This window comes from Erpetoichthys calabaricus, chromosome 17 (assembly GCF_900747795.2).
Source record: "Erpetoichthys calabaricus chromosome 17, fErpCal1.3, whole genome shotgun sequence".
NCBI classification, from domain to species: Eukaryota; Metazoa; Chordata; class Cladistia; order Polypteriformes; family Polypteridae; genus Erpetoichthys; species Erpetoichthys calabaricus.
In genome coordinates this window covers 14,732,740-14,757,718 of record NC_041410.2, presented here as the reverse complement: position 1 = coordinate 14,757,718, position 24,979 = coordinate 14,732,740, and the positions used below count along the sequence as shown (strand labels likewise).

General features: G+C 35.9%; 1 protein-coding gene across 1 annotated transcript in view; it reads left to right on the top strand.

The window, feature by feature from the left end:
- The first annotated feature begins 777 nt into the window (after positions 1-777).
- ap4e1 (adaptor related protein complex 4 subunit epsilon 1) overlaps positions 778-24,979 on the top strand; it is a 43,171-nt gene continuing 18,969 nt past the window's right edge. The window contains exons 1-12 of the mRNA XM_028822728.2: positions 778-1,075; positions 10,160-10,231; positions 11,209-11,332; positions 11,577-11,650; positions 11,746-11,867; positions 14,994-15,153; positions 16,583-16,749; positions 17,261-17,334; positions 19,922-20,044; positions 21,706-21,815; positions 23,812-23,951; positions 24,328-24,440. Coding sequence (XP_028678561.2) covers positions 935-1,075; positions 10,160-10,231; positions 11,209-11,332; positions 11,577-11,650; positions 11,746-11,867; positions 14,994-15,153; positions 16,583-16,749; positions 17,261-17,334; positions 19,922-20,044; positions 21,706-21,815; positions 23,812-23,951; positions 24,328-24,440 — 1,420 coding nt within the window. The 5' untranslated portion in view covers positions 778-934. The remainder of the gene's footprint in view (positions 1,076-10,159; positions 10,232-11,208; positions 11,333-11,576; positions 11,651-11,745; positions 11,868-14,993; positions 15,154-16,582; positions 16,750-17,260; positions 17,335-19,921; positions 20,045-21,705; positions 21,816-23,811; positions 23,952-24,327; positions 24,441-24,979) is intronic.

Here is a 24,979-nt window from a genome sequence, read left to right as displayed (position 1 = left end):
CAAAGATAGATAGATAGATAGATAGATAGATAGATAGATAGATAGATATGAAATGAATGGCACTATATAATAGACTGACACAAAGACAGACAGATATAATAGACTGACTCAAAGATAGATATATTGATAAATAGATGCTGGTTCCCAGCGTTACTTTTTTGTAATTAGTCAGTCGGTCAGTCATTTTCCAACCCGCTATATCCTAACACGGGGTCACGGAGGTCTGCTGGAGCCAATCTCAGCCAACACGGGGCGCAAGGCAGGAACAAATCCGGGGCAGGGCGCCAGCCCACCGCAGGTCACACACAACGGACAATTAAGGATCGCCAATGCAGGTAACCTGCATGTCTTTGGACCGTGGGAGGAAACCCACGCAGACACGGGGAGAACATGCAATCTCCACGGAGGGAGGACCCAGGAAGCGAACCCAGGTCTCCTTACTGCGAAGCAGCAGAGCTACCACTGCGCCACCGTGCAGTAATCAACTTACTAAAACTAAAAATATAACAATATACTATAATTATCAAAAAAGTCGCACGGCAAAATCTGGTGTCTGTTTTGAAATTGATAATGATAGCACGTAAACTACTGATTCAAAATAATTTGCATTTTATCTTTGTGTGTTACATTTTTAAACAAAAAGGAAACCATCTCGGAGAAAAACCAGCTTGAGTTTGGGCGCGAAAGATAGTCTTGTGCTGCTCTCTAGCGTTTACACAGAAAGTTCTCGTACTTTGCTAATAAAGTTCTCAATTCAAATAAACAGGAAGTCGCTTCCCATTGAAAATGGCGCTGGGCACTATGTGAAGACTTGGGGAGGAAAAAATCTGCAGTATATATTTTTTGTTATTGTGTTACAAACGAAACGACGTCATTGCGTGAATGTTGATCTTTTTCTGACTTAGCATCGTTGGTGTAGAAGGGGTGAGTTGCGATGAGTGATGTGGTTGAAAAGACTCTTACCGCTCTCCCGAGCCTCCTGTCATTGGATTCCCAACCGGGTGCAGGCAAACTTTCCATCACTTCAAAATTAGGGAGTCTCATAAAGAATATCACCGAGCTAACATCTAAACATGTAAGTGCTCCATGCATTTTTTTTTTGTTTAACATCCAATCGTAAAACTGCTACAACAAAGCGTGCTTTTATTTTACTACGTTGTATATACATTTAAAGTAAATTTAAGATGTTTAAAAGATATGCAAATGTGAAGCAATAGATAGAGATAGATAGATACTTTATTAATCCCAAGGGGAAATTCACATACTCCAGCAGCACCTCACTGATACAAAAAACATTATTAAATTAAAGATTGATAATAATGCAGGTAAAAAGAGACAATAACTTTATATAATGTTAACGTTTACCCCCCCGGGTGGAATTGAAGAGTCGCATAGTTTGGGGGAGGAACGATCTCCTCAGTCTGTCAGTGGAGCAGGACGGTGACAGCAGTCTGTCGCTGAAGCTGCTCCTCTGTCTGGAGATGACACTGTTTAGTGGATGCAGCGGATTTTCCATATCTCCAATAGGAAGCGCCTTTACAGTATTATTTTTTTTTCCATATTATAAGAAATTAATAATGACACGAGAGTAAGTCAGGAGAAGAGCTACTATAATGTTTTTAAGTATGGAATGAGTGAGAATCAAGCGAGATGACACCCTTTATTGGCGAACTAGAAAGATTACAGTATGCAGGCTTTCGAGGCAACTCGGGCCCCTTCTTCAGGCAAGATAGAAGGCACCTGGGTTACCTGAAGCTTGCATATTGTAATCTTTTTAGTTAGCCAATACAAGGTGTCATTTTCCTTGACTTCTCATTACATCCATAATGGCTAACATGGTACAACACCCTAGTACTACAAGTATGGAATGAGATAATGCGAAGGATCGCTGAATTAGTTGAATATAAATAAATAGATAGATAGCTAGAACTTTATTTGTCCCCAGGGGAAAATTTTAATTTTTACATAAGTCAATTTTATATTTTATATATATACACATGCAGTCATATGAAAAAGTTTGGGAACCCCTCTTAATTCTTTGGATTTTTGTTTCTCATTGGCTGAGCTTTGAAAGTATCAACTTCCTTTTTATATATGACATGCCTTATGGAAACAGTAGTATTTCAGCAGTGGCATTAAGTTTATTGGATTAACAGAAAATATGCAATAGATAGATAGATAGATAGATAGATACTTTATTAATCCCAATGGGAAATTCATAATATGCATCATAACAAAATTAGACAGGTGCATAAATTTGGGCACCCCAATAGAGATATGACATCAGTACTTAGTTGAGCCTCCTTTTGCAAATATAACAGCCACTAGATGCTGCCTGTAGCCTTTGATGAGTGTCTGGATTCTGGATGGAGGTATTGTTGACCATTCTTCCATACAAAATCTCTCCAGTTCAGTTCAATTTGATGTCTGCCGAGCATGGACAGCCTGCTTCAAATCATCCCATAGATTTTTGATGATATTCAAGTCAGGGGACTGTGACGGCCATTCCACAACATTGTATTTCTCTCAGCATGAATGCCTTTGTAGATTTCGAACTGTGTTTTGGGTCATTGTCTCGTCTGAATATCCATCCCCTGCGTAACTTCAACTTTGTGAATGATGCTTGAACATTATCCTGAAGAATTTGTTAATACTGGGTTGAATTCATCCGACCCTCAACTTTAACAAGGGCCCCAGTCCCTGAACTAGCCACACAGCCCCACAGCATGATGGAACCTCCACCAAATTTGACAGGAGGTAGCAGGTGTTTTTCTTGGAATGCGGTGTTCTTCATCCGCCATGCAAAATGCTTTTTGATCCGACCAAATAACTCAATTTTTGTCTCATCAGTCCAAAGCACTTTGTTCCAAAATTAATCTGGCTTGTCTAAATGAGCATCGGCATACAACAAGCGACTCTGTTTGTGGCGTGAGTGCAGAAAGGGCTTCTTTCTCATCACCCTACCATTCAGATGTTTTTTGTGCAAATTGTGCTGAATTGTAGAACGATGTACAGATGCACCATCTGCAGCAAGATGTTCTTGCAGGTCTTTGGAGGTGATCTGTGGGTTGTCTGTAACCATCCTCATAATCCTGCACATATGCCGCTCCTGTGTTTTTCTTGGCCTGCCAGACCTGCTGGGTTTAACAGCAACTGTGCCTGTGGCCTTCCATTTCCTGATTCCATTCCTTACAGTTGAAACTGACAGTTGAAACCTCTGAGATAGCTTTTTGTAGCCTTCCCCCAAACCACAAGACTGAACAATCTTTGTTTTCAGATCCTTTGGAGTTGCTTTGAGGATCCCATGCTGTCACTCTTCAGAGGAGAGTCAAAGAGAAGCACAACTTGCAGTTGACAACCTTAAATACCTTTATATCTCATGATTGGACACACCTGTCTATGAAGTTCAAGGCTTAATGAGCTCATCCAACCAATTTGGTGTTGCAAGTAATCAGCACTGAGCAGTTACACGCATTCAAATCAGCAAAATTGCAAGGGGACTCAAATTTTTCACATTTGATTTAATTTCATACAACTAAATACTGCATCACTAAAAATCTTTGTTCAGAAAACACCCCAGTACTCAGATGTTCCTAGGAAATGAAAGACATACCACTGTTATCTTTTTTGTTGAAAGTAAATTATTATGCAGGCTGAGAGGGGTTCCCAAACTTTTTCATATGACTGTATATATACACTAGTGTCTGAACTCAAAACAGAATGTCTAAAAAGCAAGAATGAAAACTTGTAACTTGGCAGACCCATTGAGTCATTTTGAAGGCATAATGCCATTGGTATAAAGGAGCCTCAGTAGCTCCTAAGCTTTCTTGTCACACTTCAGCTGAATTTATTCATTGGCTGAAAGTCCTCAGTGTGTGTGTGTGTCATACAGAGAATGTGTAGCATTGTCCATGATCGCACTCAGTTTTATCTTCATTCTCTCTACCACCATTACCTCCAGCTCCATAACTGAGCCTGTTCTTTTAATAATTGGATTGGATTTACTTTATTATTATTCAAACCATACAGCAAGGAGTGCACAGCTGATGGAAATTGTGTTTCTCTAGGATCAAGGTACAAACATAAAAACAAGTGCATGTTATACTACAACTGATAGACATAATAAGCAGCATAGCAGACAGAATATATGTATAATCCAATAGACACAAGTGTCCAGGTGGTGAAGAACTTTTACATAATGCACAGACATGACAGCATTTTAGGAGGTATGAGATTCTGAATATACTGTACAGTATGTGTTCAGGAATGTAACAGTACCAGCAGGTCAGCATGTTGTTTGTTGTTGATGGGAGTTTAGTAGTCTGATGGCCTGTGGGAAGAAACTCCTACTGAGTCTGGCAATCTTGCACTTGCATAACAATAATAATAATAATAATAATGCATTTTATTTATAGGGGCACTTTACGTTAGCAGTAAATCTCAAAGTGCAACATAAAAAGATTAAATGAAAACACAGATAAAACAACAATAATTATAGCATTCTTGTTAATAAGCTTTCCTAAATAGAAAAGTCTTTAGCTGTTTTTTAAAACAGCCCACAATCTGCTGTGTTCTCAGGCTCTCTGGTAGGACATTCCAGAGCCGTGGAGCAGCAGCTACAAAGGCTCGGTCACCCATTGTATGAAGTTTGGTCACGGGGTGGAGGGGGGTTTCTTGTAGTGGATTGTAATATAAGGTGTTCTTTAAGATATTATGGAGCATTTCCATGGATACACTGGTGAGTAAACAAACAGTTTGTATTCGATACGGAGATGGATAGGGAGCCAATGAAGCGACCGAAGGATTGGTGAGATATGTTCATATTTCCGCACCCTCATCAGGATTCTTGCAGCACTATTTTGAATTTGTTGGAGCTTTTGAAGGCTCTTGTTGGGTATCCCAATGAGGAGTGCATTACAATAGTCCAGTCTGGATGAGACAAAGGCATGAACCAGCTTTTCAGCATCACAGAGGGAGAAGTTGGGACGGAGTTTGGCCATGTTTCAGAGATGAAGGAATGCAATTTTACAAATGTGATGGATATGTATATCAAATAATAATGATTAAAAATTTTTTTTTCATTATTAAAAGCATTTAGACAGTGGAGAATGACTTCAGCCACCACCAATATGCAGCACCCACCAGGATGATGTGACAGTAGCCATTTTTGCACCAGTATGCTCACCACACATTAGCTATTAGGTGGTGAAGGGGTGAGAGACAGTTAGAGACCGGGGATGATTAGGGGAACAAAATGAATGGGGCTGTGATGGGCGGTTTATCCAGGACATTGGAATAAGCCCTACTCTTTTCAGAAGATGCCCAAGGAACTTTAATGACCACAGAGAGTCGGGACGTTGGTTTTACATCTTATCCGTAGGACAGTGCCATATTTACAGAACAGTATGCCCATCACTGCACGAGGGCATTGGGATCCACATACAGACCACAGGGTAAGTGCCTCCTACTGGCCGCACCAACACCTCTTTCCAGCAGCATCTAAAACTTGTACTAAATGGTCTCCCATCCAAGTACTGGCTGGGCTTGAACATGGTTAGCTTCAGGTGGATGATCTCTTCTGATGCGCATGTGCTATGGCTGCTGCTTTTAATTAGCTTGTTAATTCTGTTGCACTTTCTTCAAGCAATATGACCTGCCCAGCACACCACAGTGTAAAAACAAAAAAAACACACTGGCCATCACAGAGTGGTAGAACGTGTCAAAGATTTCACTTTCCACAAAAAATTAAGTGTCTGCTCAGCCCCTTGTTATATTGTTCATCTGTGAGACCAGTCCAGCCTGTCATTGATGTGAACCCCCAAATACTTGTAACAGTGGAACACTTCTATGTCTTTTCCATGAATCGGGACCAGGTGTGGTGGTTCTAAGGTGTGTAGCAAATCAATAAAAATTTCCTTGGTTTTCCTTATGTTAAGTTGCAGAGAATTCCTTTTGCACCAAGAGACAAATTTCTTCCCCTGACCCCTATACTTGGTGTCTCATCCCCCCTTTATCAGTACTCTTCATAAGTTGTAGGAGTTGAATCTGAACCCTGGTTCGATGTGAACCTAACATGTAATGCAAGTGGACTGTTAAAATGAACCCAGCTTCATTACTTGCTGGGTCTGTGTATGTTTTTCATTTTCATCTCAGCTTATGCTTAAAGGCTGAAGATGTGATTTTGATATTTGGTATGATAAAGGTTTGAGTTATTAACTCTTTTAGGGCTGATTATTTTTTTCCTTTTCTCTCAAGGATGAATATTATTCTAAAAAACTCATTTTTCTGAAAAGCACACAAAGCAATGGTTTCACACGTAAATCAACATAAAATGTCTGTTGCTGGTGTTGTGGATGCTCTTGCCCCTTGTTTGCCGTTTCTGGTGCCAACTGCTGCACAAGGGCAGCAGTGGTGGGCTGCCTGCCAGGCTAATCATACAGTGGCAGCGGTCATCGCAGTGCAACACAATCTGGTTTGTACCTCTTGTCATTGTAAGTGGCAGTCCTCCTAGGCGAACACTTGTAGGCACATTAGCTACACGGACGTGTTCAGCATCACGATCAGCTGGGGATCAGTCAGCTGATGCTGGTACCTCACTTTCTTTTTTTTATTTTGACAAGTCAGGGTCCAATTCAGCAATAATACGCAAAACAATAGTCACGGAGTATTTTGCTTTGCGCATTTGCTTCACTGTCTTGCCAGATGTCGATGCTTTTTCTGTGGTTGTTTGCTTGTCACTTCTCATGCGATTACAGGAAATCTCGGTCAAACAACAAAGCTAACTTTCCTGCTAGCAAAGAGAGTCAAACTAAAATGTAATGTCGGGTTTTGTGACCGTTTACAGCTAATTACAACCCTCTACCCCTGGTGACATTCGCACTCTACCACTGGTGTGACTAAAGTCGACATCTGCCCTAAAAGAGAAAGGCATTTTAAGTAACCTTATGGGAAAAAAAAAAGAAAATAAGGCTTACGAGAGGGGAAAAAAAGTGAACTTTTAAGGAATGATCACTGCTCTAGTGTAATGTTTAGCCTAAGTTTACTGTTGACGAACAGTGGCCTGTCTAAGAAGAAAACATATGGTCACGCAAAAGGGTTCAGAACAAAATGGAAGGGCATGCCATGCACGTAGTGTAGTTTTAAAAAACACCTAAAAAGTCACATAATCCTAAAATAACAGAACTGTCAATCCGCCTATTAAATTGTGGTCACTTAAGGTATCAATTTTTTGCCACCAGATGTAACCAATCATGTTAGAAGTTTTCTGATTATGTAATGATGTCCTTGGTACTGTGATCTAATCAATGAAGTAAAAATATAGTGCAGCAGGTGCCTCTCCCTTGTAACACTTGCTAATAAGGTGCCTGTTTTCCTGCAAGGGTTACCTCTTGCAAGACTTAGATAATAAAGAAGAATGACTGATGCTTTGTCCTACTTGTGTTTTATTGTTTGAATGAGGCACCCTGCGATGTGTGTCAGTAAATTTCTTCCAGAAAGTGCAGAATCGTTAGGCACATAATAAGGTTGTGCTGATGTAGGGCTTTGTCAGCTGTTATCTACAAAAGGAAAAAAAAAAGGTAAAAGTCATTTGCTAAAAATTAAAGAGAGTAAAGACATAATGTTCAATTGTAAAGTCTTCATCAGTTGTGAAACTGAAAGGGAAGAAGCATGAGGGAAAGGAGGGAACAAAGCTAGGGCAGATGAAAGGAGAAAATGTGAAAGCACTTGAGGCAAAGCTGCTTTTAGAGATGTAGAAAGGAGAGATTTAAAAGTTAGTCATTAAGACCTGAAGAAATGTGTGATCCCATTGTGAGAATAAGTTTAGCTTCTTTTGTTTTTCTTTGAAAAGAGTCTCTAAAGCACTGTAAAAGAACACAAACAGAAAGCGCAGTGTGGCTATGATGATGTGATGTGAAGTTTTCTACAGTAGGCTTTATAAGGTCTTTGATATCAAAGGAATACTGCAGCAAAACATGATTTGTTTTAGATGTTACTTACCCCATACACTTTGTTGCGGTGGCTAACAAAAATTTTAATCTTGTGTTTTCTTGAAAAATGTACATAAGAGAGATTCTCATAAAATGACATCAATAGGTGACCATTGCTGGACAGTGGTAAACGTTGTGAAAAATGTATGCCGTTTATACATTCGCTTCCTCAAAATGTGCAAGACAAATTTATTTTTGTTTTTGTTACAGCTCAAAGTGCCTGGTGGGGAATGTGATATGACTCTGTGAGCTGCAGACAAGAAGTTTGCCCTGGTTAGGTGGATGACAGAATGTGGTCAAATTCAGCTTGACAGGCTTCTTTATCTTTATATGCCAGTGTATGCCCATATCATTGTTAGGACTTGACTTGAGCTGGCCAGGGCCTGTGGCATTCAAACTAAGCATCTGACTCACAGTGTGGCTCCAGTTGTAAAAATGTGTGGAGAGGAGAGGTTAGGAGCACACGCTGATACAGCATATTGCCACTCCCACTACATGACAAATCAGCTCAGGATCCCAGATTAGGGCATGAATGCAGCCATGCAACGGGTGACACCTCAGCACCACACTAGTTCAGATGGAATGGAACAGTGTGTAGAGAGGTGTGATATATCCATCCATCCATTTTCTAACCCACGTATCCTTGTCACTCTTACATGTGCCAGCAGGACTGACAAGGATTTGAACCAGCATTGGACGTGACATCCCTGTTCCAGAATGTTTCTGTTTCGATGGCAGAATACCATCTGTAATTGGTTGCATACTGGCACTTCTCGCTCTGATCTCCAAGAGTGACCATATCCACACCCAACTCTTTGAAGCAATATTTGTATATTAGCATACTTGAAACTCCAAGGGGAACCCTCCCTTCTCATTCAGTATAATATTCATATCACATTATGTTCAAAACTCTGGACAAACCCTCCACACAATTAAGAAATTGTGTACATTTTGTAACACATGACCAAGCGGCCTACAAGGACAGTGGGTACTGGCAATTATTTATTTCCCCTTCAAGCACTACCTAACATACAAGTTTTTGAGATATTGGATGAAAAGTCATGAAGAAAAGGAAAGCATGGTGACTGTCTTTAATTCACCCTGGGTAAATGCATTGATGAAAAAACAAGACAAAGAAGAAAATGTATGATTATTTTGTAACCATTTTAATCTTTAAATACTCCATACTCCAAGAATGAATAACAAATATCCTTCATAATCCTTAAATAATTCTAGAAAGTCAAATATTTCATAAGAGGCAGTGGCAGGTGGCAGATACAATTGTTTTTGTGATTATCAAGACATCATTTCACAAACATCTGTTGGCATATGGTAGGTATCAAAAGTTTTCACAAATCTCAGCTTTTTTTTTGATATAAAGTACTTCGTTAATCCCCGAGGGTACAATTGTCTTTTTGCATTACCTTTGGGGGTGAGAGCAGAGGGTCAGCCATTTTTGATGCAATACTTGAAATCAACACAGACCTTTTTATCTTTAATAAGATCCTGTGGCCACAAATTTAACAGTAAAAAAGAAAATGAATATCTTGATTACATTGGTATTTACGCTGTTTAAAAGTAGAGTTGTAACTGTGATCATATTTAACCAATCGCATGTCAAACCAGACATTCTAATCTGGCACCATTTTAGGGGAAGTCCGTTTTCTGAAACAACAGAATATTAAATGTGTATCATCGTCATCATTTTCATTACATCTTTTCTGTTATCATTGTGGTGATAAATTTACATGTCGAAAATCCAAAGCAAAATACCAAAATAAGAAGTGCTTGTACAGACTTCTCAGTAAAAGTTTGGCTGGCATAAAAATACAGTATGTAGCCTACTGCAACATTCCAGTAAGTATGTTTAATGGCTCTTTCCTATTACTTGATAAAGAATTTAAAATTCTAAAGGAAACAGTAAGCTACTTGCCAGATATTGTTTCAAAATCATCAGCTTTTAAACAAAAGCAGAACAGAGTACAGATAGAAACTGGGCAAGATGCTGTTTTGAAAATATTGCTCCATGTCAGCAACTGCAATTTAGGTTATCATGTAAATTAACAGCACAATTGAAAGTACTGTAGTACATTTGGGACCTGGTTATCTTTGATGAGCTAAGGGCCCATTCTTACACAAAATCATTTTTTTCTTCTATTGTTTTCATATAGGAAGAATCAAAACTAATAAAAAAGGAGCTGTCGACAATCAAAGAACAAATTTCTTCCCCACACACAACACTGGTAAGAAAATCTTTTTTGTTTCTTAAATTATTTTAATAAACCATCACAGTTTCAGTTGGTCCACGTGCTATTCATATATCACCAGTGACATAACGTTGACGTTTGTGCAGCTGCATGACTTGAGATGGGGGGGGTGGGGATGCTATAAGTTGTGTTGCTGTTACAGTATTGTGTTCTGGCTTTCTTGATAAAGTGATTCCTTTTTGGGCCCATAGCAACATTCACTTGCAAAATTGAAAAATTGTGCCAAAATTGCAAGTGAAAACACTTTGTCCCTCTCCTGGTCCGTCCAGGCGTCCCGGCTGAGTAGGGACCTCAGTCGTCTGCCACACTATGTAATGGACTGGTGCTCTGTCCTGGGCTATTTTCTGCCCTTTGCCTAGTGCAGCCGAAATAGACTCTGGCCCCTTGTGACCTTGAATTAAATTAAGCAGATTTTAAAATGTTGCATTATTTACTTAATGACAGTAAATTCTATATGATAATGTCAGCTTCACTCGTAAATCATCGTTTATTTTATAATCTTTTGTTTTACCAAATAATATAAATATATACTTGGAATTGCAGACATTTCTTTTTGTGTATTTAATTGATCTCACAGTCTAGCTCCTGAAGTCCTCCTAAAATGTAGATATATGTAGTTAACTGAGGTGGTATTTTTCCCAGCATCTTTTTTTGATTGAGTTTTATTTTTTTTAATGTGAGGTAAATGCAGTATTCATCAGTAAAGTCAGTTAGGTAATTCCATAACTAGAAAAACTCAGGAGATGTAATTTTAATGTCTTTCAAGAAACATTTAACTTACTTAAGAAATACTGTACATCCTACTGTATTTGTGACTTCCCCTCCATAAGTAAAATATGACCGTAGTTTTGCCTTCTGAGTGTGTTCCAATCAACAATGATGAGTGGGTTTGAAATATTTTAACTTTTAAACCTCTAGTGAATACTAAATATTTGACTTTTTGTATGTTTCAGAGACAGATGAAGGAGATAATGGTGAGAATGATTTACTGTGAAATGCTAGGTTATGACACCTCTTTTGGCTACATACATGCAATTAAACTAGCACAGCAGGGCAGCCTACTGGAAAAAAGAGTGGGTAAGGCTCATTATCAAATCATATATTGTTTTTATTGCTTGTATCCATGTGTGTTTATGTATATTTTTTTATGCATATCCAGTAAGTATGTTAAGTATATATTGTATTTTGGTGCATTACATAATCTAATGATGCTGTTCCCTGTAGGCTTTGTGCTATCAAAATTTTTTATGTTGGCAATTTTTACATAACTGTAAGAAAATTATACAAGCAAGCCTTTTTTAATGTGTTTGTTTACTTTTAGGTTACCTAGCAGTTTCTTTATTTTTGAATGAAAATCATGAACTGCTTCTTCTTCTTGTAAATACAGTATTAAAGGTATTTTACTGCATTAACAAATTTAACTATCAACATTGACGTTTCTAATAAAATCATTATCAGCCCATCTCTTCTTGGTTTGTTTTTTCCTTTAGGATTTGCAGAGTACCAATCTTGTAGAAGTTTGTATGGCTTTAACTATAGCCAGTCAAATTTTTCCAAAAGATATGATCCCAGCTGTGTTGCCACTGGTTGAAGAAAAACTGCAGCATTCAAAGTAAGCACATATAATTGTTGGAAACTAAAGATTTGTATTATTTATAAAATAAATGAGTCATATTTAATGCAGAAATACATCCATATATAAGTAAACCCAATATTCAATACTGTAATTATTTCACTAATTTCAATATTTTACTGTATTCCTTAATGCCCCTCTTTTACCTCTAATGTTAATCATGGACGTTTTTTTATTTTATTTTCAAATATGAGCTATGAACATTGTGTAATACAAAATATCTGCAGCATTGTTTTAATACATGTATTAATTTTTCAGAGCAAACCTGTCCCATTTTAAAGTATAATTTCTTAGGCTCTTCCAAGTTTGTTTAATATGGTCCAAACAGTTCTCTGTGGTAATATATGGTGAATTAGTATTATAAGAAAAAAAAAACATTTTCTGATTTATATTCATACAGTATCTTATTAGCTTGTGTGATATATTTCTCTTCACACTGTGGCAGAGATTCAGTTACAGTGTGAAGTTAAATAATTTTGCTAGTTTATCTTTGTATTTTGCCAGCATAAAATCTGGTCTTTTTTGTGTTCATTTTTTAGCCTGCCAAATAAAGTGGGTTTCAGTTTATGAACAGTTCTTTTTAAGTACTGCTGCAAAGTTATATTAGTGTTTCCCAGCAGGGGTGGATTAAAAAATAATAAATGGGTAATATGTAGGAAAGAAATGTTAGCTGTACAATCCCCTTGATTGAGTAAAGTGAGAACTTTTCATAACTGGAGTGAAATGTAAAGTTAAATGCACTATGAACCAATAGTGTATGCCTGTATGAAAAATAAGAATGTGATTGATGAATACTTTTTTTTTTTCTCTTCTCAAAAAAGATTATTCTTTTACTGCCATAAGCAATGGCTTTGAACTTTGAATGCTGGTACACAGGTGTAAATTGCTGTGTCTCTTTCACATTGCCCTTGACCACTCTTGCATATCCTTTTTACTTCAAAAAATCCTTTCCTGTCGATGTAATAGACATTTTTGAACATTACTTCCCAAATGTGTATTACTGCCTCTCGTCTGAGGACATCTAGAAAATAGTTCACTCTTCACTAGTGGCTTGCTTTGTCCACAGTATACTATTTTGTGTGTTCTTCTTCCAAATGTCAAATTGATGTTGGCTGTGTGCTTCAAATACTGACTGATTTGCTGCTATATCATATGTTTTGACACTTTGTGCAGCAACTGCACCATGTGTTACAAGTAAGAGTAGAACATAACCGTTGATGAACGGTTGTTCCTGATGACGTGCTGATGCCCTTTTATTTTGTGTAAGTCAAGCAAAACCATAAAATATTGCATCTAATTTTGAATAGTTACTGATCTAAATAAAAGTTATACACCACATCCTACTCCCTGTTTGGAGAAAGATCCCACATGATGACCAGAAAAGACAGTCCGAGATAATATTTTCACATCATTTATCATGGCAAGTAAGCTACTTACCAAAAAGACAAGCCTGTTCCTTACAGAACTCTAAACAAAATGAGAAAGGAGTTGCTACCCCACTGTGAAAAGCAGCACAAGAGATGGTTAATGAGACAAATACTAATAAAGTACACAGTTTGGCAGGTAAAAGGATGCCCATGTAATACGGCAAAAGTGAATGAAATGCCATTGTTTTGTGTGTGGCAACCATTCACAAACTATAAAAATGTTTACGGACTAGTGTTAACAGTTTTATAATCAGTCCATCATGCTGCTTGTTGTTTACATACATATTCCTTGAAATATGTAATTGTAGCTGTATATGTTATAAACTGAAAACATTTTTAGAAGTGGTGTTGTGCTTTTTACTATTAAATCCTGAAGTGATTTTTTTCTGAGCAGCAGTGCAAATTTGAAAAGTTGCCTGTGTCACAGCATACTCACAGGTTCCTCTTACTCTAGTAGAATGATGCAGTCCAGGTGGTAAGATATTCATGGTATAAAACAAAAGAAAACTGTGTAAAGTGGCACCATAAAAATGCCATTAATCTGTGTTGACTGCTGAAGCATACTGTAAAGTAGTACGTCTACATGCCGCTTGCTGCTTACAAATGTTTGAATATCCTTAGAAATATTTAAACATTTGTAAATTATTGAACTATTTCTATAAAAACATTTCTTCTTCATTTGTTATTTTATGTACATTACTGATTGAAATGTTTTGTTTTTTTATTAATAACTACAAATAAATACTGAAGCAGTTTCCTGTCGAGCATCAGAGCATCTCTGGAAAAGCTTTATTTTTTCACTTGAAAATGTATGCTAGTATTTAAAGTGAATATATATGCAAACAATATGTGCTGCATGCGAAAAACATTTATTTTTAACATCAGTAAGCTGTATTAAGCTGTCAGTGATTTTTGGGGCTAGCACAGTAGGTAAATCATAAGGCTATTAATCATTTGTATGTTAAGAGAGAAATCAGGACTGTTGTGATCAAAATGAATATTAAATGTATACAAGTATTAAACACAAAATCTACTACAGACAGAGCATCACTAGAACAACAAAAGGAGTTTTAATGCATGTATATATACAGCAAACTGCATAAGACTTATGTTCATTTAACAGTCTTTATTTCAAGGGTCTCTTGTGCCTCCTGTTTGGCCTTGATGTTGTAGTTCCAAATCAGGTTGCTGGAGATTTCCAAGCCATGGAATTTGAAACAACCAACTTTCTTCATATGGTCTTCTTTTAATGCTAGTCAGTGGATGACTCTTTTCTGGGGTGTGCAAAAAAAAACTTTTTGTATTGATCTCAGACTCAGTTGGTCCACTGTAAATGTTTCCATTCTGTGATATTCTGAATGTACATGCAGTATTTAGAGAGAACCTTTACATTGGATCAAAAATCTCCCTAATAAATAAACTGTCATGTTCATAAAAACAGGAGACCTATAATTACTATAAGACTGCATCATTTCCACATCCATATAATATGAATTGGACTGAATTAACTATTGCCATCTTCCAACATTTCTCTTATAAATAATTCTACTGAACATAACAAAGAACCATTACAATGGTTGTTTAAGTATTACCCCTATGATTGAGCAGGCGTCTAGCATCTCTCTTTAAGTTTCTTGAATAAATTGCTCAATAAAAACTGTTTATGTTTTTCTTACAGGGAGATAATTAGAAGAAAAGCTGTGCTTGCACTTTACAAGTTTTATTTAATTGCTCCAAATCAAGTCCAACATATTCATGACAAGTTTCGGAAAGCACTTTGTGACAGAGATCCTGGAGTCATGATATCATCCTTGCAGATATATCAGCAAATGATTAAGGTTGGATTAAATATCATGATTTATTTGTTATACTATTAGAAAATGTTTCGTATGGAAATTGGTAAATCCATCACTTAATCAACTTCAGAGTTATGAGGTTGGGGAATTTATTCTGGCAGTATCTGAAGTATGGCAAGAGCCTGCCTTAGACCGGGCATCATCTACTCACAGGGTACGCTCACTTACTGTATATGGGGCCAGTTTAGAGTCACCAATGAGGACAACACTCTAGCTTTGCAATTTATCTATTTGTTTTATAACCCATTTAGGACTGAGAGAACTGGTGCCTATCTTTGCACTCTTTTGGCACAATGTGTGAAATAATCATTAAAACAGTGCATGCACATTTCAGAGTATTCTCTTGTAATTACTAACACATAGCATAGTCATACTGGGCTAGTTTAGAGTCACCTGCTAAAATAATATACATATCTTTTAGGAAATTAAATTGAAATACAAGTACTCCTCAGAGTAACTTCTACAGGCATGGGGGAAATATACAAACCCAGCACTTTAGAGCTGTAACGCAACAGTGTTAACCATTGAACCACCATGCTGCCGTGTATTGTGAAAACATGATCTGAAAAACTGTTATATGAGAGCAAACAGTATATTTAAAAGGATGCTTATGGTAATGTGTGTGCCATATGCACCCAGAATATAATCTTTAAAGACATAGCATATTTAGTTTTTGATAAATCATCAGCCATTCACTGGTTATTCATTGAATTCATGCTTTTTAAATATATATTGTTAACAGTACTGAGAAGTCAAGCAAAATGACACTTTTTATTGGCTAACTGAACAGATTACAATATGCAAGCTTTTTGGGTTGCTCAGGCCCCTTCTTCAGGCAAGATGTTGACTTCATCTTGCCCAAAGAACATACATTCCCTAACTTGAATCATATTTGGAATAAAATTCTGCCACTTGACTTGTTTAAAAGTTAGTTAGGTGGTGAAATAAAGTTAGAAAAAAAATAAAATAATGTTCCACTGTGGCACACCTTCTTTTTTTAGGATATTTTAACATATTTACTGTGTTGTATGATTATTTTTTTATCAGTTAAATCTTGCCTTCTCAATGTATATAATTGAAGCTAAAGCACAGTGTGTGCTACAAATTTAAAGCACATCAGAAGGGAAGCTGGTTTCGTCAATGCATAATATTATATTGAAAAGCATAGGATTTAAATAAATTCATTGTTCATTTTGTATTCAGTCTAAGTTTATACGTATACAATGTTCAAAACTAGCAATAACTATCTGAAGGAAATGCTGTCGGATTTTTGTATTGATAGCACAAATAATTATTGGATCTGGTTTATTTTATTGTGACTTATTATTTTGTATTTTATATACCAAACAGATGTACTGACTGTCTTTGCACCACCATTTATAACGCCTCCTGACTTATCTCACTGTTTCAGGATTGTCCAGATGGCTATAAAGATTTGACAGGGAGCTTTGTGGCAATTCTAAAACAGGTTGTTGGAGGAAAACTCCCAGTGGACTTCAATTACCACAGTGTCCCAGCACCATGGTTACAGATTCAACTACTGAGAATTTTGGCCTTACTGGGAAAGGATGATCAAAGGTAAAACTGTAGCATGACATTTAGGTTTCACAGTGTCTTTGATCTGCAAAAGTCCATGTTTTTTGTACTTAAAAAAAAAAATTATGAAAAGTAAATATTCCGTTTCAGTTTTAGATGATGGTGCATTTTGTCTTTAATTAAATTATATTTAACTTTGAAATGTACAATAGATCTCTTATTAGAAACATAATATCAGGCAGTGTAGCTTATTGGTTAAATGTCTGTACTGTACATAAAATGACAATCCCCAATCCTGACTAACTTTGGGATCCTGAGTAAATAATTGACAAAATTTGTTCACGTTGTACAGATAATATATATAAAGAGGTGTACCTGTAAATTTGTGCTCCATAAGGAAAGAAAGACACTTTGTAATTTGTTTATAATGAATTTTCGTAAAGTACAGTATATTTGACCTGAAATATGTAACATATTGGAAAGTACTATGCTGCATTGATAATTTCAATTTCAATCTGTAACACCCATTTCAATGTTTCCTTTAAATTTACAGTGCAAGTGAACTAATGTATGATGTTCTGGATGAATCTTTAAGAAGAGCAGAAATTAATCACAACATCACATATGGTAGGGACATGCCAATTAAATTTGTGTTTACACCGTGTACAGTTTTCAAAGTGAACATCATGCTGTTTTGGTACAATATCTTTGTTCTTGTTGTTGCATAAAATGAATTAGGAAAACATTCTTGTGAACTACATCATGATTTTTGTCCAAGTTGTGATCTCAGTGTTAAAAGAAATGACATTTTTCAGGAACTGAATAAAGTCTGATTGTTTTTGTTACAATTTAGATTTGTTTAATTGAGTAAATTGATCCATTTTCAACCACTATTTTCATATAGTAGCTTATATATAATAATGTTGTTATATTTTCACAGCTTGGGTCAGGTGGGTTATAGTAGGGAAAATCTGTTGTGCAAAAATAAATATACTGCATAATTCTCATGAAACATTGGTTGAAGCGTGAGGAAGTAACATTCAAATAAACATAGGAATAGGTTCGCTTGCATGCTTCATAATTTCCAGTCGCGGTACTCTGCATATGATTTTCCCACTCTGTACTTTTTGTGAATCAGTGAATATTTTAAGCTTGCACAACTGACAATAACAAACATAAACTACCAAAATGTTAATGTAAAACCTATTCGGTGTCATCAAAAGTTACACTGTGTAGCCCAATCACATTGATCTGTCTTCAGTGGTCATGTGTCAGTCAGGTCTGTAGAAGGCTTTTTAAAAGACAAATGTCAACAATGACCAACATCATGGTTGCAAAAATACTATGTGACAGTAGATCCCATTTGGTTATCAATGAGGATTGTTGGTATTTCAACATTATATTTACTGGATTACCAACCCTGTCATCATCTCTTTAATTGGTATCATTGATAATGGGGATTTCCAGCATGGTATGTGTTTTTCATGCCATTACTGGGAAAACTGTTAGAAAAATCACCACTCCTAAGAGGCTTTCCAGATCCTCCTGTCTGAATCCAATTAAAGATTTTAGAATAGAAGATGCCTCAATTCTTTCACTCACCAAGCCATAACTAGTGTTATGCTGACTGGGAACAATAAACAGCTTTCACAGCAAATTATCCAGACCCTCACTATTTCATTATCAATTTGCATTGTGATGTGACTACTATCTTTTTTTTTCAGTAACCTGTCCCAGGATCTTGTGTGTGAAATATTTTTCTTATTCTGTACTACATTATCTGTGTTTAAAATGTCAAAATCAGTTAACATGTTCATGATTTTGAAATTTCCTAGTGTTCATACAATTTTATTCTTATAGTTTGCCTCTTGCACCACCTACCAATTATTTTGATTAGAAGAGGTGCAAAGACTTTTTGGAGAATTTCTGCTCACAATTTAAAAGGCTATCGGTGTTCCTCCATAGTTATACTATTATTCAAGATATGGCAACAAATGCAATGATCTAATATAATGTATATAATTTAAGTGACCATGACACCAACCCCTGTGTGCCAGATAGAGAAATCAACCTACCCAGTAATTTCTCCTACCCTGGGTTTTTGAATTTGAGCTCTTATTTGCACTGTTGGCTTGCCACAGCAGAAAAACATCCCTGTGAATTTTTTGTCTTCCACACAAGAAACAGGAAATTCTTACTCATTCTATGAAGCCTACACATGCAGAGAAAGTGTAGTCATATCTCCCTATTAAAAAAAAAAAAAAACTTGCGACGAGACTTTTTCCTGGGGACAAGACATGATCTTCTGGAGACAGAGACACTTTCACTTCCTGCGAGACGGTCAAGTCACATCATACTTACAACCTTCAGATGCAAGTCCCGTAAGTAATACATATGCAGAGCAGGTTAGAGATAATGGAATTAGGAAAATTCGAAAGTCTCCAAAAATGAGAGTAAAGATCACATTAGCGCAAACAATCTGAAAATATTACTCGGAGAAATAATAGAACAGTGAAAAGAGATTGAATGTTCAGGTGCTGTACAGGGTTTATAAACATTCGCAGCGCCGCACAAAATTCAGATCACATGGAACAAAGCAGCAGCAAGCCAACAGCTTCTCGATCAAAGAGGAGGTGAAAAAAAACATCTGTTACTTCTTTCCCAATGTATCACTGTTTTAAGAGGGGTTTCGGAGGAGCGGCCGCGTCTTCATGGGGTGCGCTCGGCCCCCTTCTTCACAATGGTGCCTACTGCTGGCGGGGGAAGGGTAGGCGAGCGAATTGCAGATTACGCATGAGGCCAGCAGTAGTACTCCACCAGCAAAGTGGAGTTAAAAAAAAATTTTGTTTCCTATTTTATCACTGTTTAGGAGGGGTTTCAGAGATGCGGTCGCAGGCAGGGGGGGAAACGGGTTGGCGAGCGAAGCCCCCTAGTTCTACATATTATTGTATTAGCATTTACTTTTATCAGTGCTGACTGCAAGGTATTCATACTTGAGGAATTTACTCTTGCAGTGAACAGCTACAGAGTTGTAATCATCAGTGAATCTCTCAAGTTACAATTAATAGGATATTCTGAGTCTACCAAAGCATTTATCTACTTGTGTTCTCCTAGATTGATAGTGGTATTCTCAGAATGAACATACTAAAAGTGGCTGGAAAGTACAGTTAATTATAATTTCATTTTATTAATTTTGAGTTTTTTTTCTCTCTAGCAATTTTGTTTGAATGTGTGAAGACCGTATACACTATACATCCAAAATCTGATTTACTTCAGAAGGCAGCAAAGTGCATTGGGAAGTTTGTTCTGTCACATAAAATTAACTTAAAGTACTTGGGTAAGAGTATAATGCTATACTGTTGCTTCTATTTTATAACATCTTTTTAAAATGTGGAAAAAGTTTTTTTTTTTTTTTTTTTTTTTCTTTATGCTGTTAATTGTAATTTTAACTTATTTTTGAATCTGATACTTGTTTGGAAGTACTGGTATTAGGCAAATTGCGGGATCAAGTTTTTAAATAGTAGCACCTTACAAATTATGCCTAATTTATATCTTGAGCAATTTGGTAAAGCCACTAGGATATAACTGATGATGCTCTTGATTTAAAACAACATTTATAATTAGCAAATGAATTCTTTAAATAGAAAGTAAAGCTTTTTTTGTAAATTGCCAAAATATATTAAGAATACATGCTATTCATATTCACAGCAGTTTCACTTTTCCAATATATTTTCATTACCATTATGGCCAAACATGTCTTATCAATGTTTAAACTTAAATTGTGCCCTGCATAGGCTGTTATAATTGCAAAAACACAACTAGTTGGTGATATAATTTCATTGCTGTTCCCTTTGTATGTTTCCATTTTACCTTATTAGAGTAGCTGCCTCCCTTTCTGTATTTTTTATTGACTAGCATTTTTCTTCAGAATTCAAGCATCAAAACACTGGTAATCTGCCGATCTGAGCTCATATTCAAAGTGTTGTAAAGGGCATGAACATTTTGGTATTTACAGAGCACCTCGCTTCTTTCTCTGTTCATATTGTAATTTGTTTCCTTCTACCACATATCCTTTTAGGTAGAATATATTTGAGTTAATGTATGCATTTTTTTCTAACCAGTTAATTCTCAGTATCCACAGTTTTATATTCTTTACATTTTAATCTGTAGTACTAGGGTGTTGTACCGTGTTAGCCATTATGAATGTAGAGAAAAGCCAAGCAAAATGACACCTTTTATTGGCTAACTAAAAAGATTACAATATGCAAGCTTTCGAGGCAACTCGGGCCCCTTCTTCAGGCAAGATAATCTTGCCTGAAGAAGGGGCCTGAGTTACCTCGAAAGCTTGCATATTGTAATCTTTTTAGTCAGCCAATAAAAGGTGTCATTTTGCTTGGCTTTTCTCTACAGTTTAATCTGGAAATTGTACTGTAATGATTAGTTGTTCATGTTTTCCCAAACTACACAGCAACTCTTTAACATTTTTTTCAACCTTTTTTTTTCTTTTTTAATTTTATCTGTATATTTTTCATTTTTACATACTCCAATTTAATCACCATTTATCTAATAATATATTTTGTCCATCTTTTGATGTATAAGTACACCTTTACAAGTCAATCTGCTCTTCATAAAACTGTTTTGTGCAATTATTTGTAAATATCAAATTTGATATTTTGAAAATTATATCAAAATGTAAGCTGCTGTTGGTGTAGGGCATCATGTGGGAGGCAATCTAATTTTTAAAAATGTTTTTCTTCATATGAAATAAACCACTGTGTTTGTAGTTTTTATATTAGCTACTGTCACTACATGTTTTGTTTTATGCATATTTAGGTTTATTTGAGAATGCTCTCTATTCCCAATAGAGCTTAATTTCTGCAAATGTATAATTTAGTTAATTTGTAAGAAGTATTATGCCACAATTTCCACAAAGCAAATTTCTAAAGCACAGACTTATTTGTAATGTATCATAAAATATTAAGGACTTTTTAATTTTAGGATTAAAAGCTCTCACCTACGTAGTTCAGCAGGATCCAAACCTTGCCCTTCAGCATCAAATGACAATCATTCAGTGTTTGGATCATCCTGATCCAATTATCAAGCGTGAGGTAAAGAGACCTTTTCAATAATTTGTACTTGAATTTATTTCTGATGTAATCAGAGGTATGCATTGCTTGCTGTGTTTCAATGCAGTCCTTACTCTTGCAACATGTTTGTTTATCAAAGTAAAGATTTATTATATATGCTGTATATAAAATCTTAAAAGGTTAGCACAATGAATTAATTATCTCATGCAACCTATGTATTTCAAATGCTGTAAAATAAATGCTTTTGCCTGTTAATTAAAGTAATTACATTATCCTAACAAGTTAAGACAATGAGGTCTAGTGCCTAAAGAGCCTGTAAACAATGAGGCTTCCTGCTCAGTTCTCACCATTAGTGCACTTTGTGATTCAGAGCAAGTCACCAAATTCACCAACTCTTTAATGTAAGAAAATGTGATTGTAACATTTGTTAACTCATTCTTCATAGAAGTGTTAGATAAGTAAGTAATAGTCAAAAGGCAACAATCCAATATCTTATTAAACATGAACAGAAAAGATAAAGGTATGGGAAACTAACATAACCACAGGAAGAGATGAAATATAAATTATGATTAATATATTCCTCTAGTGGTGGAGCTGTAGGCAGATGGTGAATTCTTAATTGTTTTTTAAGTAATATGCTGAGGTCTGTTGAACTCGTGGGCCACATGGATGTTGTTAAAATAATCAGTGAGAGAGTATTAATTATTTTCCTAATTTTCTCTAGTTGGTGTTGTAATGTTGTGCTGGATAAACATGTTTTCTGTGTAGAGAACAGTTCGATACAATACAAACTCGATTTCCAGAAAAAAAGAACATACTTTTTATTAATGTTTCTTTGATATCACTGGTCAACAAGCATTTTGCTACTGGGATTCTTTTACCTGGACTTTAACAAATTTCACTTGCTGACTCCAAATCTCAAAACCGTTTTTCATCCAGCACGTCCCGTTTTTTAGTTATGATGTTCCAGGTCTTGGACAACTAGGGTGACTGGACAGTAAAGGCGATGCATTTCAGCATTTAAGAAATAAGTTTGGTCTCAAGAAAATTGAAGCCAAAATTAAGGAAGGTGTTTTTGTTGGCCCTGAAATCCATGAACTGATGCTTGACGATGAGTTCAAAAAGAAACTGAAGCCAACTGAATCAGCACCCTCATTCGTGCAGGTTGTCCAGAATTTTCTTGACAGGCACAGAGCAGAGAATTATACTGAGCTTGTGGAGAATATGCTGAAAGTATATTAGCTTACGGGAGAAGGTCACTGAAGACGCATTTTTTTACAATCTCATCTCGACTTTTTTCCACCAAATCTAAGCAATGTCAGAGATGAGCATGGGGAAAGATTTCATCAAGATATAAAGGTGATGAAAAACTGATATCGGGGAAAATTCACTCCAAGCATGATGGGTGACTACTGTTGGTCCTTGCAAAGAGAGACCGATGTGCAGTACAAGCGCAAAAGTGAGTGCCTCCAACATTTTTGGGCACGCTGACCTCACTTTTATATTGAGGTAAATTGACATAAATATACTTTAACGTGTCTCTGGTATCGTCTTCTGGTTTGTTTTCAGAATAAACACATCAAAACAATTTTGGTGGGACAGAGTCCAAACTCCAGATATCGTGTTGATATGTTATATTGATGTTCAAAAGTGTCAAAACGTCAATGATGTGTATTTTAAAAACCTTACGTGCTAGCTTAATTCCGATTTCATATATCCAATCAGTGTAAAAAACTTAATAAAGTGCTGCTCTGAAGTTCCCAGAAGTAAACAAAAAAATATTTTGATCAATATAATACTAATATATTGCCTGTAAATGTTTTACGCTCTAGAAAATGTATTGAAGTTGAAACTTGCAAAAAAAAATGTAACTACTTCCTTGCTTGCTAAAAAAAAAATAATAAGAGAGTTAAGATATTTCTGTAACAATTGCTAGAAAGCTGTGGATTGAAACATCTTCTAATAATTAGTTCAGTCATATATTACCAAGGTAGTAATATTTTTTTTCTTTCCTTAGACTCTGGAGCTGCTTTATCGAATAACAAATGGTCAAAATGTCACAGTCATAGTGGAGAAGATGCTTGCCTTTTTATGGCAAAGTAAAGATGAATATACTACTATTGACCTAGTTGGAAAAGTGGCTGAACTGGCAGAAAAATATCCTTTTTATGATTTAAGAAGAAAAAAATCAGAACTCTTCTCCCCCAATTTGCTGTTTCAGTACATTCACTGTTGCGCTAAGTTTAGTCATAGCTGGATGCATAGTACATACCACCACATCCAATCATATCACTGTAACAGAACGGCTCTTATTTCCTTCTGCTTACAAGTGAGTAACACAACAGAAATATGTGCAGTGACTGATTGTTATAGTCTATATTAAGCACCAGTATTAATATGAAGTGTTTTCAATCAATGTTTGCAAGCAATAGATCAACAATTTCAAGTAATAAAGTAAGAATGCTATTCTGTTTGACATAAATACACAGCTATAGTTCTTGCATTTTGGTTTGTTTCCTATTAATACTTCTACATATGCTCCAGATAATGAGTGGTTTGTTAAAACCATGAACACTGTATTTTCTTTAGGAGGTGATGTGATGCAACCTGATATACCAAACAACTTTCTCAGACTGCTTGCTGAAGGTAATCAGAATGTTAAAAAAAATAACTACACAGTACATCTGTAACTCTATTGATATGACAGTCTGCCATTTAAATGAGACTCTTGATAGATAAAAGCTTGTATTAGTAATATGACTTGCATTGTTTGTAAGGTAAAAGTGCTGAAGCTTGGTATCTAATGAATGTTGATAAAAACTGAAGTTTTTTTTTCTTCAAATATTAAAAAGTTATGATCTCATGCAGTTTGATATTTTATCTGAAGGCAATATATGGTCTATTGCTAATAAATGTAAGCCTTAGACAGGAGTACTAAATTAATACATACCTTTCAACTCTCTCTGTGTTTAATTAAGTAATAGATTTTGATAAATGATTAATATATAATATATATATATATATATATTAATATTAATATATAGCTAATTATGTTATTAGTTATTATTATTAATAATTATTATTAGTTATTAGGCTGGCTTCCTTCAACATCTGCAATAAGATGCTGCAGATGTTCTATCAAACAGTTGTGGCGAGCGCCTCACGCCTGGACAAACTGGTGAGGA